At 40.0% G+C, this 19378-nt stretch overlaps 1 protein-coding gene and 2 long non-coding RNA genes across 3 annotated transcripts; 1 reads left to right on the top strand and 2 right to left on the bottom strand.

Moving 5' to 3' along the window:
• Positions 1-9142: 9142 nt before the first annotated feature.
• Positions 9143-10257, bottom strand: LOC121984423 (MLO-like protein 7). Its single transcript, XM_042537349.1, has 4 exons — positions 9853-10257; positions 9625-9741; positions 9330-9494; positions 9143-9199 (listed from the first exon to the last, which is right to left on the bottom strand). The coding sequence occupies exons 1-3, from the start codon at positions 10069-10071 to the stop codon at positions 9369-9371; spliced, it is 462 nt and encodes a 153-aa protein (XP_042393283.1). The 5' UTR covers positions 10072-10257; the 3' UTR covers positions 9143-9199; positions 9330-9368.
• Positions 10258-10950: 693 nt separating this feature from the next.
• Positions 10951-11563, top strand: LOC121984425. The gene is made up of 2 exons (XR_006112896.1): positions 10951-11075; positions 11517-11563. It is a non-coding gene; the product is annotated as an uncharacterized LOC121984425 (long non-coding RNA).
• Positions 11564-13153: 1590 nt separating this feature from the next.
• Positions 13154-14192, bottom strand: LOC121984424. Its single transcript, XR_006112895.1, has 2 exons — positions 13925-14192; positions 13154-13781 (listed from the first exon to the last, which is right to left on the bottom strand). It is a non-coding gene; the product is annotated as an uncharacterized LOC121984424 (long non-coding RNA).
• Between the last annotated feature and the right edge of the window lie 5186 nt (positions 14193-19378).

The following is a 19378-nucleotide window of genomic DNA, read 5'->3' as shown; positions in this document are numbered from 1 at the left end:
AATATTAATTTCCATAATTGGTTCCCAGTACTGACGTGGCGAGGCACATGGCCTTCTTGGATATGGGAGCAACCACCACCGACTAGACAAAACCTTTTATAGAAAGCTAATATTTAATTTCCTAAAATAACTTTAGGTTAACCAAAAAGAACAATCAAATCACAAGGAAAAGAAAATACAAAAGAACACAACATCGAAAAACATATTCGAAATTCTAGAACGTAAGCCTCTTGTATTTGGTATTATTTCCATAAATAACTAGCATGATGCGGAAAGAAAAATTACTAGTTATACCTTGTAGAAAAATCTCTTGATCTTCTACCGTATTCCTCTTCTAACCTCGGACGTTGTGTGGGCAACGATCTTCCAATATGAGAAACCACCAAGCACCTTCTTCTCCTCCTAGCTAGGTTCGGCCAAAACAAGAAAGCTTCACCAAGGAAGAAGAAAACCACCAACCAAGCTCTAAGAGATGCAAGCTTCCTCTCCTTCTTCTTCTTCTTCTCCAAGTAGTATCCGGCCTCCACAAGAGATCCAAGCAATAGAGAGTTTCGGCCACCACAAAGAGGAAGAAGAGAAGAGATGATGGCCGGCCACAATACCAAGGAAAAGAGGGAGAGAAAATAATAGAGGTTGTGTCTTGTGAAGACACCCTCACCCCTTCTTTTATATTCCTTGGCCTAGGCAAATTAGGAAATTTAATTACAATAAAATTTCCTTAATTCCCTTGACATGATTTAATTGAGAAAAATAAAATAATATTTCCCCAATTAATCTCTAATGGTCGGCCACATCAATGGGAAGCAAATTGGACAAGTTTCAATCAACAATTAAAACTTTCCTTATTTGTTTCCGGAAATTTTAAAAATAAAATTTCTCTTCAAAAAATCTCTTCATGGTTAATAAAAAGAAATTTCCATAATTTTAATTTTACAACATGTGAATAATTTTTAAAGAGAAAATAAAATATCTCACCAATCTACAAATAAGGAAAGAGATCTAATCTCTTTCTTTAATTTTTTGTAAATTTTACAAGAGAGATAATTTAATTCAAATTCTCTTTAATAAATTATTTCTTCCACATAATAAAAATTAAAATTAAAATTCTTTTTAATTTATTTTGGCCGGCCCTACTAGCTTGGGTTCAAGCTAGAGCCGGCCACCCAATCTTATACCTAGGCCGGCCCTAGCTTGTTCCCAAGCTAGCTTGGCCGGCCCCTATTGGGTGAGTATAGAAGGTGGGTATAGGTGGGTATAGAACTCTATAAATAAGAGGCTACGATAGGGACCGAGAGGAGAAATTGGTTTTGGTCTCCCGATAAAATTAAGCATCCCGTGTTCGCCCCGAACACACAACTTAATTTTATCAATGATAATTCATTCCACTAGAGAACTATCATTGAACTATCGCACCAATCCCAAATTACATTTTTTGGCTCCTTCTTATTATGAGTGTGTTAGTCTCCCTGTGTTTAAGATATCGAATGTCCACTAATTAAGTGAGTTACTGACAACTCATTTAATTAATATCTAAGTCCAAGAGTAGTACCACTCAACCTTATTATCATGTTGGACTAAGTCCACCTGCAGGGTTTAACATGACAATCTTTATGAGCTCCTCTTGAGGACATTATCAACCTAGTATCTCTAGGACACAGTTTCCTTCTATAATCAACAACACACACTATAAGTGATACCATTTCCCAACTTATCGAGTTTATTGATTCATCGAACTAAATCTCACCCATTGATAAATTAAAGAAATAAATATCAAACATATGTGCTTGTTATTATATTAGGATTAAGTGCACACACTTCCATAATAACTGAGGTCTTTGTTCCTTTATAGGGTCAGTATAAAAGAAACGACCTCTAATGGTCCTACTCAATACACTCTGAGTGTACTAGTGTAATTATATAGTCAAGATAAACTAATACCTAATTACACTACGACCTTCTAATGGTTTGTTCCTTTCCATTTTAGTCGTGAGCTACTGTTTATAATTTATAAGGTACTGATAACATCATCTTCTGTATGTGACACCACATACTATGTTATCTACAATATAAATTAAATGAACAACTACAAACAAATGTAGGCAATTTGACCAAATGTGATTCTTTATTCATAATGAATGTTTACAAAGCTTAGGCTTTCAGTATACACTCCAACATCCGCGACGCGAAAAAGCGGTTTTCGCGGCCCGAAAAATCCAACAGTGGTATCAGAGCCACGTGCGTAGACATGTACGAATTTATTTTGTATTTTTATGAAAAATATAGTTTCTGTGAATTTCTGTAATTTCATGAATTTTATAGTTTTAAAGGGTATTTTTCTCGTAGAAGCGGAGCACAAGTGTTTAGACACTTGTAGGCTTCGACTACCGAGAAGATTTTTCCGTAACGGCAATGTTTCTACCCAAAACCTTTTGGGACAGCGGGCTAAGGCGCTGTAGGATCGCTTAGGAGCAACTCACGATGGTTAGATCGCGGGTAGGGGTACTTCCCCTAACCCCGCAAGGGGATTTGCTCCGCGATTGCGCTCGAAATCGTTAATCGGGACCGCCGGGAAAATTTACTCATAAAATTGTAAAAATTATGAAAAATTACAGAAAATTATGAAAAATATATAATTTAGAATTATATATTATTTTTGTGATATTCATGACCCAAAAAGACCCAATATGATTGGATTTGTGTTGTAATTTATAATACGGTCTACGTGCCGTTATGTGTTTGTGTGTGCTGTATTTGATACGCGACCTGCGCGTCGTGCCTCCCTATTTATATTCTGGTTGTAAATTAGATTTAGACTCGAATGTAACTCGAGTTTCAAAATTGTAATGTTAATTTTGAAGCGGTGGAAGATCCACTCAAGACGGAGTTACGAGGAAGGCGCGAGCAACACAAGGTGGTCAAAAGGAAGGCGCTTGAGAAGCTATTGACCATAGGTTGACCATCCGATCTTGTCATTGGCTTGAGAAGATCGTAGTAGGGCCATGACATAATCACAAAATTATTTAATTAATTGCTTATGTGTGTATGTGATGCATGCTAGTAAAATAGTAATTAATTAGTGCCTAACGATTAGATTAGGTCTAAATTGTGCACAAGATGCACCCTTATGATTAGATTAGATCTACATCGTGTACAAGATGCACCCTATCGATTAGATTAGATCTATATCGAGTATATGATACAACATCGACATTTAGATTAGATCTAAATCATGACAACTCAAAATGCCTACTGTGCCGAGATACCTACTACTACCTCGATCACATGTCGTTGTTGAATCTGCCAAAGCAGAGCAACACATATTATCTTGGTAGGGTACGGAGGGACAATCTTGGTCCCGCCTATCAACGCATGGGTGAGTACAACTCAATTAGATTGAGTAACTAGTTAACTTAATTAGATCGAGTACAACTATAGACATTCTTCCAACGGTTGGAAAGATAGGACATAGATCCCATTTATATTAATTCTTGGGCGTATTAGCCAAAGCTAACTCAAGTTTTAATATAACTGCGGATAATGATCCTATAAACAAGAGTTGCATAGAGATGTAATTGGTAAATCGTTACCTACCGATCATACTAAATCTTGGGCGTATTAGCCAAAGCTAACTCAAGGGTTAGTATGATGTGGATCTTGTCCCACATGAATTATAAAATTCAGTGGGAGCATCATTTAGTTAAAGACCTAATTAAATGATTTAAAAAGAATATGATATTTATTTTCTGCATTTTTCTGTTGTAGAATTGCCATGACGTCAAACACGAACATCGTCTCTCTGCGTTCTGTCCTTAAGAAGGACAAGCTCAACGGAGCAAATTTCCTGGACTAGTACAGGAATCTGAGAATAGTTCTCACTCAGGAACGTAAACTGTACGTTCTGGAGCAGCCCATTCCGGAGGCACCTCCTACCACTGCCACGCGAGCTGACAAAGATGATTATAAGAAACATCAAGATGACGCATTAGATGTGTCCTGTCTTATGCTCGCGACCATGAACTCTGAGCTTCAGAAGCAATATGAGTTGATGAGTGCTTATGATATGGTTGAACATCTTTGTCACCTATATCAAGGACAAGCAAGGCATTGGAAGAGGAACTTCAAAGAATACCTGGAAGATCTTAAGAAGAAGAGAAATAATATTTCTACTTCAGGTATACATGTTATAGAAGTCAACCTCTCTATTTCTTCATCATGGGTATTAGATACCGGATGCGCGTTGCACATTTGTACTAATGTACAAGCGCTGAGAAATAGCAGGGCATTGACGAAGGGTGAGATAGACCTACGAGTAGGCAATGGAGCACGGGTTGCTGCTGTTGCTGCAGGAACTTATCATCTATCTCTGCCCTCTGGGCTTGTACTAGAATTAGATGATTATTGTTATGTGCCTGCATTAACTAAGAACATTATATTAGTTTCTTGTTTGGACAAGAAAGGTTTCTCATTTACAATAAAGAACAAATGTTGTTCTGTCTATTTAAACGATATGTTCTATTGTAGTGCACCTCTGATAAATGGACTCTATATTCTAGATCTTCAAAGCCCTATTTATAACATAAATACCAAGAGGTTCAAGTCAAATGACCTGAACCAAACCTATCTCTGGCACTGTCGCTTAGGTCATATAAATGACAAGCGCTTATCCCAGCTCTATAAGGATGGTTTGCTGGACTCATTTGATTTTGAATCTTATGAGACGTGCGAGTCATGCCTACTAGGCAAGATGACCAAGACACCCTTTAGTGGGCACAGCGAAAGAGCGACTGATTTGTTAGGACTTATACATAGTGATGTATGTGGCCCTTTCAATGTCGCGGCTAGAGGCGGTTATAGGTACTTCATCACATTTACTGATAACTTCAGTAGATATGGTTATGTGTACTTAATGACACATAAGTCTGAATCCTTTGAAAAGTTCAAAGAATTGAAGAATGAAGTACAGAACCAGCTTGGCAAGAGTATTAAGATACTTCGATCAGATCGAGTTGGAGAATACCTTAGCCATGAGTTTCGTGACTATCTAGCTGAGTGTGAGATTCTATCCCAACTCACTCCTCCTGGAACACCATAGTGGAATGGTGTATCCGAAAGGAGGAATCGTACCTTATTAGATATGGTACGGTCTATGATGAGTCACACAGATCTTCTGACATTCCTTTGGGGCTATGCTCTAGACACGGCAGCTTTTATACTCAATCGAGTTCCATCCAAGGCCGTGATAAAGACACCATATAGGATATGGACTGGGAGAGATGCCCAAGTGTCTTTCATGAGGATTTGAGTATGTGAGGCCTACGTTAGACGTCAAGTCTCAGATAAATTAGGACCCAAATCCGACAAGTTCTACTTTATAGGATATCCCAAGGAAACTAAGGGATATTACTTCTACATTCTCAGTCAGCACAAGATAGTTGTGGAAAAGACTGGAGTCTTTCTAGAAAGGGACTTTGTTTCTAGAAAGACTAGTGGGAGTACATTCGATCTTGAAGAAGTTCAAGATGCGGATCCTAGCACTGAAGCCTCGATGGAAGTTGAACTGGAACCATAAAGTGTTGTGGATGATGTTGTTCCACAAAGAGTTGAGGAACAACAACCAGTTCAAGTAGACATACCTCTTCACAGGTCTGATAGGGTACGTCGTCAGCCTGAGAGATACTCATTTCTCTTGTCTGACCATGATGACATTGTGCTCATAGAGGATGAGCCTACCACCTATCAGGAAGCTGTGATGAGACCAGATTCTGAGAAATGGCTAGAAGCCATGAGATCCGAAATGGAATCTATGTACACCAACCAAGTATGGACTTTGGTTGATCCACCTGAAGGGGTAAAACCCATAGGGTGTAAGTGGGTCTTTAAGAGAAAGACTGAACTGGATGGACTTATCTATAAGGGTCGCTTGGTAGCTAAAGGTTTCAAGCAGATTCATGGTATTGACTATGATGAAACCTTTTCACCAGTAGCGATGTTTAAGTCCATTCGGATCATGCTTGCTATTGCAGCTTACCACGATTACGAGATCTGGCAGATGGATGTTAAAACTACGTTTCTGAATGGAAACCTACTCGAGGATGTGTACATGACACAACCTGAGGGTTTTGTAGATCCAAAGCATACTAGCAGAGTATGCAAGCTGCATAGGTCCATTTATAGACTAAAGCAAGCTTCTCGGAGCTGGAATCTTTGATTCGATGATGCAATCAAACAGTTTGGTTTCATCAAGAATGAAGATGAACCTTGTGTCTACAAGAAGGTTGTAGGGGACATAGTTGTCTTCCTCATATTGTATGTGGATGACATACTGCTCATTGGGAAAGACATCCCTTTGCTACAGTCTGTCAAGACTTGGCTAGGGACATGTTTCTCAATGAAGGACTTAAGTGAAGCATCCCGCATTCTAGGGATACAGATCTATAGAGATAGATCTAAGAGATTGCTTGGCCTAAGTCAGAGTACATATATTGACAAGGTACTCCTTCGGTTTCCCATGCAGAACTCCAAGAAGGGATTTCTGCCGATGTCACATGGCGTGAGTCTTTCGAAGACTCAGGGCCCCTCTTCTAGAGAGGAGAGAGACCGCATGGATCAGATCCCTTATGTTTCAGCCATAGGATCTATCATGTACGCCATGCTATGTACTCGACCTGATGTCTCGTATGCTTTAAGCATGACGAGCAGATACCAGTCAGATCCAGGTGAAAGTCACTAGATAGCGGTCAAGAATATTCTTAAGTACTTAAGAAGGACTAAAGAATATTTCTTGATATATGGAGGCGATGATGAGCTAGTTGTAAAGAGTTACAGTGATGCTAGCTTCCAGACCGACCAGGATGATTATCGATCGCAGTCAGGGTTCGTGTTTTGCATAAATGGTGGTGCTGTGAGCTGGAAGAGTTCGAAGCAGGACACAGTAGCTGATTCTACGACAGAGGCCGAGTATATTACTGCATCAGAGGCAGCAAAGGAGGCAGTTTGGATTCGTAAGTTCGTCACTGAACTTGGGGTGGTTCCTAGCATTGCTGACCCTATTGAGCTCTATTGTGACAACAATGGAGCTATAGCCACTACAACAAAATCGCTAATAGACATCGGTTTTCCACCGGTGTCTATTTGATTTTCGACCGATGTCTATGAAGCCGATGTTAAAAGTCTGCCATTTTAGACATCGGGTTAAAACCGGTGTAGTATCACTTAACGACACCGGTCTTCGAATCGGTTATTAACCGGTGTAGTATCACTTAACGACACCGTTTCATCAACGGTGTAAAACCGATGTAATATTGTATGTTAATAACACCAGTTTTGGCAGCGGTAAATGACCGATGTAATATTACTTTATAACACCGGTTTTACATCGGTGGAAAACCGATGTAATATGTATATTTTTTAACAGCACAGATTTGATTTTATAACCGACAATAACAAAAAAAAAATACAAATATTCACAAATTATACAAATATTCTTCATTCAATAATATCCATAAAATACACAAATATTCACAAATTATATAAATAATCTTCTTACAACAATATCCATAAAATACCCAAACATTCTTTTTACATCAAAAGCTAGCTAATAGATATCAAAATCAAAGTATAACATTCTGTTAACACATCAAGGTACAACTGTCTAAAATGTAATCTAGCTGCATTCAGCCCACTCGAACCGCACTTCATCAATTTCAACTCTGGAGTACTTGAGATTTGTACAACAACAACAACAACAACCAAGCCTTTTCCCACTAAGTGGGGTCGGCTGTATGAATCCTTTTACGCCATTGAGCTCTATCTCCTATTATATCATCATCTATATTTAAATAAATTTTATCTTGTTTTATTGTTGCTAACCAAGTCTTTTTTGGTCTTCCTCTTCCTCGTTTTATATGCATGTTTATCATAGTTTCACATCGCCTAACTGGAGCATTTATTGGTCGTCTAAGTACATGTCCGTACCATCTTAAACGTGTCTCTCTGAGTTTTTCCTCAATAGATGCAACTCCTACTTTCTCTCTAATGCTCTCATTTCTTATTTTGTCCATCCTCGTATGTCCACACATCCACCTTAACATCCTCATCTCTGCAACTCTCATCTTCTGCTCATGTGCTCGAGTCATAGCCCAACATTCAGCTCCATATAACATAGCAGGTCTAACTGCTGTTTTATAGAACTTACCTTTAAGTTTAAGAGGTACTTTACGGTCACATAAAACACATAAATACAGATTTGTAAACTGTAAAAACACATAAATAATATATTAGTAAATCAAGACCAAAAATCATAGTTGAAAAAGTAGTAAGAGCACCAGGTAACAAAATGACTAATTTGAATGCTTAAAAAGAGACCTATTCATCATTTATCTCAACCACATCAATGCTTACTTCAATGCTTGCAATAAGGATCTTCAGTGATTCACAAGGTATCAGAAAGTTGAATTTGCAGTTACAAATGAAGTAAAAGAATCATATTCAGCTGTCAAAAGATAACTAGGTCCATGCTCTTAGAGAGAACCATACAAAACAAAATGAAAGGCTTTGAACATAAAAAAAAAAATGTTAGTCATGCCAAGACTGAGATCACTCATCTATCTATCATTTCAACCTAATAAATTAGTTACTTTGGTTTTACAAAGTCTCCCAATTGTGTAGGAAGATCACAGAAGAATATTCCTGATAAAAGTTAACTTTCTTTAGTAGAAACAACCAATAGCGCTATAACAAATCCAGGAACAGCAACCAACCATTAGTCACTAATATATGAAGAGATTGCAAATGGAAGTGAACTTAAAGAAACAAAAAGAGCAAATAAAAATCAACTAGACAGCAATGGATCCAACATAAAAAATTGTGCAAAAACTAATAAATAATAATAAGGGTTACAAATCACTCCTACACAATCAGCACTACACTTGCTTCCAACTAAGAGAGCCTATAATTAAACAATCAAAAGTGTACCAATAATTCTCCTTTCTGATAAATAGCTGTAATAATAAATCAAAAGCATAGCATGTTGTGCTCATATAGCTAACAATAAAAGTGAAACAAAAAAATATAGCTCTTGGGAATTAACTGACACGTATGGTAAACATGACCACCAAATCAAAGATGAAGTGTGTGAAAAATACCTTTGGTTTCTCTTCCTCCTTTGGTTTCAGTAGCTCTTCCTTTGAAATAGCTTTCCCTGCAGAAAATAATTCAGTCACTCAGCAGTCAGAAACATGCAAATATAAAACTACAAAACCGGTAGAATCTGGGCTTCCAAATGTACATGAAAAAATTTCAAATTCAATGCTGTGTCAGAGAACTCAAACCTTTTGCATCACGATATACTGGTTCTGCACTTTTACCACTCAAACTAGGATCCAAGGATGCAAATCTGGGACAAAAAAACAAAGAATAGTGAACATATATATACCAGTCGTGAAGGCATACTCAGCCGATGTCGTATCCTTTTCCCAGTCCTTCCATCTGTGTATCTGCCCAAGAGAAGATTATCAATGCAAAGTGGATACTGCAACAGCTAAACTAAATCATCCTCAGGCAATGCTATGGAATTATTCAGAATGATACATAATGTAATCCACTACTCTATCACTGCAGATTCACCTTTGCTCTTCCAAGGACCATTATAAGAGCACTATTTACCACATGAAACTCAGCCAAAAAGAAGATCAGAATGTGCAACTGGTGCAAGCCTGTGGCAGTAATCAGTTGCTCCTTTTCCTACAAGTGATCGCAACTGAACATTTTAGTGAAAGCTTCTTAGATTTTGTTTACAATAGATTATTTTCAACCAAACAATCAGAGAATTGGAAGTTGCTGTGCACTACTCACTGGGGGGCATTCAACCACTGAACCACCAACAGCTAAAATCTTGCGCTTCAGGTGTGACTCCGTCAGCACCAGCGCGAGCAGCCGCCTTTTATTTCTGCCAGTTGACTCTGCATCAGGGCGACATGGCAGCATAGAATCTGCAACTGCCTTTGGCACGCAGATTTTCGCGATCTGGTCCTGACTAAATGTCAACAGCAAGGAGATGAAGCCGAGAATCATCAACTCTGCGAAAACCACAATGGATCACAGAGTTACAGTAATTCATCTATTCCGGATACCATGCACGTCGAAAGAGTGCTCCAATTTAGGTATGAACTTTCTGGTTTTACCGGCTTTCACCTTCTCAAGAACTTCAAAAAGAGTTCTCTTTTGCCTCTTGATAAACCACTGACAACGAAGTCAAAGCAGATGTAACTGTCAGTCATATGAGAAAATGATGCTAATGCAGGACAAGATGGAGTAGCATAATTCCAAGCTAGGAAAAAGATAAGCCATTCAAGGATCTGAAGTATGAAATTATCAGGACAATTTCTCACTTGCAGCCCCAGACATTCCAGAAACTGAAAAATGATTAATCTTTAAGATATAAACTGAGAATTTATAAAACCATGCTTCCTCGTGAAACTTGACTGATAACTCATAAAGAAACCGCTTTCGCTTCATTTAATTTCTTGATGTTACTGATAACTCCCAAAGAAACAACAAAGCAAAACAACTTTTTGTATTCGCAAACCAAGTTCATCCTGATCAAGATAGTTTAGATTTTTTTCCCCAATACATACATACATAGATCAAGATTGAGACAAACGCCTCATAATTTTCCTTTAAAAATTATAGTAAAAAAAATAAATTCCTGAGCAACTTTCCTGTCAAGAAAAATACCCAAACACATATCAGACAAAGTGAAGCTCTGACTCACCTCCCGGACATGATGAAGTCCCTTCTCCAGCAACAAGGAGATGATGATGATGGCCAACTCAAAAATCGAGCAATCGACCTGCCTATCCGTGAGCTACGCCATAGGACTCAAAAATCGGCCCGACGTCGAAGATAGAACCCTCAAACGCCATGCCTTTCTTAGGGTTAAATCAGCCGCCCATGTTCCTCGAGAGCAACAAGAAATGGAAATTCAAGCTAACATCTTTGCTTTTGGAGTAGTTTTACTGGAAATAATCAGTGGAAGACCTCCATATTGCAAGGAAAGAGGGTGTCTGATAAATTGGGTAAGATGCATATTTGAAAATATTTGATACTCAAAAATAGCATCAGCTTCTTGTAACAGATACTGAGGGCATAAACCCAAATTTGTTCTTATTTCCTACAAACTTCCGATAATCATTTGTTCCATGTAGTTTAGAAGCTTAATTCTCAACAAGCCCTCTAATCAGTTCATACAATAGTCAGGGTAAGTTAAAGGTTGTATTACCTCTATTTAGCTACCTTATCACATCCCAACTGAGGAAACCATAGCCTCGCTACAAATCACAAGTTTCTTTCAACATTATCTTCCCTTTGGAGATTCATTAGTTGGAAAAGACATAACATTGTTTGCCCTTTGGGTTCGCTAGTCTCAAGATATATCCTTCTTGATCCAACAGTTTGTGATTCATATTAGTAGATTCATGCTATATATCCACGGCTCATTGTTCTTCTATGTTATACAGGCCACAAAGTATCTTCAAAACCCAGAAGAGATAAGTAAACTAGTAGACCCTGAACTGAAAAACACAAAGTCAGAAGACCTCGCGGGTTACAGTTAGCCATGTGCATGAAGATGGGGGTCTAAAAGTGTATATCTGGTTAAGTAGGGTGTTATAAGAAATTCCTCGAACCATGAGTATTAACAAACAGAGAAATGCCATAAGATATAATTTAATGATATTAAGAAGAAGATAAATTACAAAAATTAGAAATTTTTTGCATTTATCCGGGTGTTATACTTGTATCAACAGCAGATGCTGATATACATGTTGGCAGTAAAAGATTTTCAACAGGCTCTGACGTATTCTTGTATGCATATAGTCAGATATAGACAAAGTGGAAGACTCTTGGATTTCACATAATCATTGTCTGGTTTAAAAATAACCAGTAGCAGTGAGCCCCAAATTCATGAAATATTTGAGAATTTCCCTAACTTTCATTTGTAATAGTTTTCTGATAAATCTGATTAACCACTTTAAAGAGTGAGGAGTTAGTCTAATTATGTTCTTCAATGTATAATTGTTCTCTGTCTTGCAAATCTACATCTGGTGGTTCTGCAGTATCAACACTTTTCAAGAAATAAAAAATGCCTGCAAGACATCAGTAACTGTCAAGAATTCCCAAAGAAAATATAATTTAAATTCATATTTTTCATCTTCACTACATATAGTTTCTATTTTCTAGAGTACCTAGTATTCTGTGTTAAATTCAAATTCTGCAACTTGCCAAGACAGCATGAATTTTTAACTAATCCTTTCTTATTCTTGAAGTATTGCAATCTTGCTTACCAAGCAGAATAACAATAATTGAAGATTAAGTATTTATTGGTATCGTACCTTTATTGTAACATCTTCAATCACATCAGCGACAATAATTCTAACAGGAGGGGCATTCTTATCAGAATTCATAAAACATTCTTGAACCACACGCAGAGAGTTTTTTACCAACTCAAAGACCATAAGGTGCAAATGAGAAGGAAAATACCTGGTCCACAGTAGCAAGTTGAAAGAAATAATCAGATAAGTCATAAATATACAATATCATCAAAAAATTATTTATACAGTAAGGATGTGAACCTCAAACAAAAAGAAAGTTATAATCATATTACTCTGAAACGAGAGGATTGGTTATACTAATTCCTCCTCCTCGCGCTCTCCCCTGCCTTGTGTCTCTTGGGGAAGCACGAGTTTGGGATGAGGATCATGGCCTTCGTGACCTTCTGCGGGCTGAGGATGGGGGACCTGCGGCTGATCGCTAGGACTGTGCTGCCGAAAATTTTCTTGGAGAACCTCCATCTGCATGCATGCGAGGTGCTGAAAGGGAGGCGAGCTGTTGTGCTCACCACCTTGCCGAGGCTCATGGTGGAGGGATTCTTGAAGGAGTACTTAGAGGTGGGGGCGGAGCTGCAGGTGGTGAAGGGCTGCTACTTCACGGGGGTCATCTCTTGGCCTGACAAACAGAGAGCTCTCAGGGACATGGTCAAGGCCGGTGTGGCCATACATAAAGAAAGCAATAGTTAAACAAGGCCGGTGTGGCCATATATAAAGAAAGCAACAGTTAAACAAAAAACAATTGACTAATCAACTTAACAACAATCAAATAAAACCTAACTATGCATAAAAGCTAAACATGTATCACATTGTCACCCTATGATACAAGATTAACAATCATACATAAATAAAACTAAACAAAGTAAAGCTAAACACTCCACATGTATCATAAGGAAATAACACATAGATTAAACACAAAAGTAAACTAACAACTAAACATGAAACATTCAATAGGAAAATAAACTAACTATCCAAACCACTATTCCGCGATCAACTCCAATCGACTACCTCCTTTGTCACAAGGGGGCCCGGAGATGGAACCAGCAACGCCGGTGGACAGCAATACAGATGACTAAACTGATCCCGGACAATGATACATAATGGCTGGTTCTTCCCGCAGTTAAACACTTCAGTGAAGAGCAACAGATTACACAAAAATTACTGTCCTCACCCTCTGATCTACTGATTCCACCAACACAAACTACGCGAAGTTGAATAGCAGAGAGATGAAATGAAGCTTGCTGCCAGAATTGAAGATTGAAGTTGCTGGGATCATGCCAGCATTCGCAACCACGTTCGTGGAAGTCCACAACAGCCTCAGTGTTGGATTTCAGTAAGGCTTCACCAGAGAAGATGTTCAAGGCCAGCTCCGTCCTCCTTTGAGTTTCCCTGCTCTCGCTACCACGTCGGCAAGGGATTTCAGACTTGGTCAAATCAGAGATGAGGGAATCCTCCGGCGCAACCACGCCGGTGAAAACCCTAATTAAATCCGCCGCCTGTTGATGGATAATTCGGGGAAAATGGAGAAGAGGGATCCTCACCGGAGTAAATGCTGAAGGCCAGCTTCGTCCTCCTCTGAGTTGCCCTTCTCAAACGCCGTCGGAGTTGCTGTTGTCGCCGCTTGGAGCAGATCACGAGAAGGCAGATTTGGGGGCGTCGGTCATGCGAGAGAGGAAAAAAAGAAAGAAAAATGAAGAGGAGAGACAAAGCCCGTGCCAATTTTTGCTTCTAGGCACTGTGCCGATTAAAGGCATTGTAGCTTCTCAATGCCGATTAGGGACATGGTCAAGGCCGGTGTGGCCATACATAGCCGGGTGTCGGAGGCGTTGGCACCGATGCGGACTGTGCGGCTGACCCGGGACAGGGGACGAGACGCGGCGACGATGCGGCGGCTGTTGGCGGTGGAGGGGGGCCTGGCGGTGTGCCCGGAGGGGACGACGTGCCGGGAGTCGTATCTGCTGTGGTTCAGCCCGCTGTTCGCGGAGGTGGCAGAGGAGGTGGTGCCGGTGGCTCTGGACGCGCGGGTGGTAATGCTGTACGCTACCAAGGCCTCCTCTTCTCAACCAAATGGAGGAGTTGGAGGAGATGCGGTGTGGTTGGACGGAGAAGCAAGTTCGTCGTGTCTTGATCCTGATCGGGAGAGGATCTAGGAAAGGGGGAAGAGGGAGATGAGGTTGAGAGAGATGGTCGGAGTTTTAGGTTTAGGCTGAGATAGATGGTCGGATGGTCTGATGGTCGGAGGTTTAGGTTATCGCGAGAGAGATGTCGCGCGGAGGAAGGGCGGGATAAAAATTTAGGTTTGGAGGGAATTCACAGTGTGCAGATTTTGGCTTGTGGGGAAAAATTAAAATATTATTTGGGTTCATTAACATCGGATTTTAAAAACCGAAGTTAAAATCGGTGTCTATTAACCAAAAAAAGGGCGCTCATAGACATCGCCTAAAAAACCGATGTCTATGAGCTAAAATCTGCGCTCATAGACACCGATTTTTAAAAAAACCGGTGTAAAATACTCAAAGACATCGGTTTTAGCCTAAAACCGTTGTTGTTCCACTGATGTCTATGAGCGATTTTGTTGTAGTGAGCACAGGCGAAGGAACCTCGCTCACACCAGCAGACCAAACACATACTACTGCGCTTCCATCTCATTCGAGAGATTATCGAGAGAGGAGATGTGAAGATTTGCAGAGTACCCAGAGAGGCAAACATCGCAGATCCCTTGACCAAGGCTTTGTCACAGAGGAAGCATGATGGTCACACTAGGTCATTGGGGCTTAGAGCCTACACTGATTGACACTAGTGCTAGTGGGAGATTGTTAGCTAGAGCCCTAGAGCCAATCATTTGATGATTGTATTATGGACTTGTTGTATCATATTCTATATAAATAAAGGCATTTGGTTTTTGGTTATTATACTTACTTGTATTGGTGCCAAATAAACTAAGTATAATAACCTCCTTGAGTAGAAGGTTCTTACCTATATCAATCGGTTAGCTGAACCGATAGTGAGATGATATAGGGAACACTACTCTTAATCATTCCTAGTCGAGTATTAATATTCAGGGACAATGTTAATGCAATAAAACTAGCATGTAGGTCAACTCGATGACTTGATCTCACAAGTCATGGATATAGAGATATCAAGTTGACACATGAGTTTGCATTGGAGAATATATACGGAATGACCCACCATAAGAAAGTATCATGGATCGTTATATGAGTGTCATATACTTTCTCATGTGGCTATTAGTATGACTACTAGTCCTTGGACCTGAAGTCACCATGGATCCCTACATAAGGAGTTATGTACTTTGGTTTCGTCAAACGTCACCCGTAACTGGGTGGACTATAAAGGCGATTACTGGGTATGTAACGAATTATGCAGAGGGATGTGAGTGATGTAGATGGGATCTATCCCTCCTATATGACGGGAGAGACATCGGTATTCTTGATAGAGTGAGACCACGAAGTGCATGGCCATGCCCAAATGAGTCAATATGAGATATTGAGCTCATTTGTTTTAGTGAGTCTACTTGGAGTTCAAGATTTAGATTGATCAGAGGATGACACAGTCTATGCCTCACATTGATCAATCTAGATATCTAGGATAGAAGGACACTTGTCATATATTGTGAGGAGTCACAATTAGTAGTCACAATGTGATGTTGGATCTCAACATTCTTGTAACTTGGGTAGCAATGATGTATTGCTAGATGTCGCTCATTGGTTATGTTTCTAAAGGAGTTTAGAAACATTGCCAACATTACAAGAACCTATTGGGTCACACACAAAGAACAAGTGGATAGAGATTAGGTTCATATGATGAACCAATTGGATTAGGTTCATATGATGCACCAAAGATTGGATTCGGATTAATTCAAATTAGACTTGTTGAGTTAGACTCAATTAGATTCAATTATTGAATGAGTCTAATTTAAATTTGATTCATTGAGTCAATTTATATTAATGAATTGAGATTCATTAAATTAAAAATTGACTTGAATCAAATGTTGGATTTAACTCAACAAGGAAGAAAATTGGTCAATTTTGACTTGACCAAATGGAGGTTGAAACATCAAGTTTGACTTGATGTATTGCCACATCATGAAGGTTGACTCATCCTACATGGCATGACTAATCTTGCCACATCATCTCTACCTTATTATGGTGTGCCACCTCATGGAGGTTACACATCCCATTCACTTAATGTGGCCGACCACATTAAATGGGGGGTTACAAGATGTGGCCGGCCACACTAATGCTTGTGGAGAGGTTTTGTTTTGTGGCATTGATGTGTGTTTATTGTTGCATCTTCTTCCTTGGGTTCTTCCTCCTCCTTTGCTACTATTGTCGTGGGTTTCAAGCAAGGAAGAAGAAAGGTGAGTGAATCTAATCTAAGAAGAAAGGTTAGTGAAAGTCACATAGAGTTTTTAGAGGAGTGTGTTCTCTTCTTTTCCTTTCTTCATCTTCCAATCCTATCCAAGAGCATCAAGAAGTGCTAGCACACTTGTGGTGTTCTCTTCTCCATCCTTGAGTGTTAGAGAACACTTCTTGTTCGTGTGGATACTACTAGAGGTGTGTACGTTTGAACACACTCGAGATCCGGCGCACCTTGGACAAGCGGGATTCGCAAAAAGGCACGCAACAAGGGTAACCTTCTAAACATGTAGATCTAAGTGTAGATCTAGTTAGTAAACTCGTACATGTAAAATTTTGTTCTATACTCTTCGCACGGATCCGTTGGCTAGGGAGTTTCGGGGTTTCCGCGACGCGAAAAAGCGATTTTCGCAGCCCGAAAAATCCAACACCTCTGAAGTAAACCAGATGGTCTCTGGTGCTCAGCCTTCACCTGCTGACAGACAAGACATCTAGCTACAAACTCCGCGATGTCTTTCTTCATACCGTTCCACCAATAGGAACGCCTCAAATCACGATACATACGGGTCCCACCTGGGTGGATAGCAAATCTAGAACGATGAGCCTCCTGAAGTAACTCCTCCATGACCGAGTGAGACTGAGGTACACACAATCTGCCTCGAAAATAAACAATACCCTCGTCATCTCGTGTAAACTCGGTCTGCTGTCCGGAAGCTATCTGGCTACTAATGAACTGTAAATGCTGATCTCTGGCCTGGGCCTCTCGAATCCTCATCCTGATCGACGACTGAGCAACCATAGTAACAAGAATACCCTGCTCTGTCCGTCCCTGCTCCTCAAGGCCCAACTCGGAGAATCCCTGAATCAAGTCCGTGACTAAAACTCGGTGACAAGCTAAAGTCCCTCTGGACTTCCTGCTAAGTGCATCAGCAACCACATTAGCTTTACCTGGATGGTAGCTAATAGTACAATCGTAATCCTTCAGGAACTCCATCCATCTCCTCTGTCGGAGATTGAGTTCCTTCTGTGTGAAAATATATTTAAGACTCTTATGATCAGTAAGAATCTCAAAAGTAATACCATAAAGATGATGTCGCCAAATCTTTAAAGCAAAGATAATAGCGGCTAGCTCTAAATCATGTACTGGGTAGTTCTTCTCATGCTCTTTCAACTGACGAGAAGCATAGGAAACTACCCTACCGTGCTGCATCAAAACAATGCCCAAGCCCTGAAGGGATGCATCTGTGTAAAGTACGAACCCGTCATCACCAGAAGGTAAAACCAAAACTGGTGCTGATACTAATCTCCGCTTCAGCTCCTGGAAGCTGGTCTCGCAAGCCTCTGACCACGTGAACTTCATGCCCTTTCTAGTCAGACGTGTCAACGGCATAGCAATATGGGACGCGAGGTTGATGGAGGAAGTTAGAAGACTAGGTCTAGGTTGTGCGAGCAAGGATGAGTGCATGAGAGATTGTACCCAGGGTAAAATGCAGTGCATACTGTAGCGTTACTGTAGCAGTCGACTGGTATTTTCATCAGTCGACTGATAGCCGACTGTTGACGGGAAACACAGCTAGGTGTTTCCTCCCGAGCTCTATTTAAGAGAGCTCGGGTGCTTGGCTATGGTTGAAGAAAATAGAGGTGATTAACCCCTATTAGAGTCTCTAAGGTCTTTTTGAGTGATCAAGAGCTTTTGCGAGTTTATGGTGAGATTTCTCCACCTACAAGGAGCTACTCGAGCTAGCTAGAGGTTTTCGAGGAGTCATCCACCGACAAATCGGGATCATCCACCTTACGAACAACCGTGGAGTAGGAGCTGTTGGGTTTTTCGGGCCACGAAAATCACTTTTTCGAGTCACGGAAACCCTGAAACACCGCCATCGGATCCGTGCAAAGAATAAAACTTTCGAAAAACTACGAGTACGAGTCTACCAACCTATAGATCTACACTAGAACTATATGTTAAAGAGTTTTACCCTTGTAGCGTGCCCTTCGTGAGTCCCGCTTGTCCAAGGAGATGCCAGAACTCAGGTTGTCAAGGTAGACAACTCTCTATGAGTATCCACACGAACTAATTAGGTGGAGAAGACCAAACAATAGGTGTGCTAGCACCTAGGTGGTTCGGCCAAGGAGAAGAGGGAGAGGAGAAGGAGAGATTGAGGAAGAAGATGAGTTGAATTCACTTGAATGAAAAAATCAATCTCATTCACTATGAAAAGTGCCCGGCCACAATGGGAAGTGTAACTCCCATTCTCATTTAATGTGGTCATTAAAGAGATTTGTAACCTCCATGAGGTGGCACACACATGTGCTAAACATGATGATGTGGCACATCAACATTGGCCACTTAATGCCAAGTCACAAATGATGTGGCATAAAGTCAAGTCAAACTTGACTCTTCCTCTTCCTCTCAAGTCAAGTCAAACTTGACTTAATCTCTCTCATGGTTGATCTAATCCAACCATTTAATTCAAGCCAATTTAATATAATGAATCTAATTCATTTAATTAAATTGATTCAATGAGTCATAATCTAAATTAGACTCATTGAACACATGAATCAACTTGAGTCCAACTCAATTAGCCCAATTAGGATTACTCTTAATCCAATTTGATTCAT

This window comes from Zingiber officinale, chromosome 5B (assembly GCF_018446385.1).
Source record: "Zingiber officinale cultivar Zhangliang chromosome 5B, Zo_v1.1, whole genome shotgun sequence".
Taxonomy (NCBI): domain Eukaryota; kingdom Viridiplantae; phylum Streptophyta; class Magnoliopsida; order Zingiberales; family Zingiberaceae; genus Zingiber; species Zingiber officinale.
This window is presented reverse-complemented; position numbering and strand designations above follow the sequence as displayed.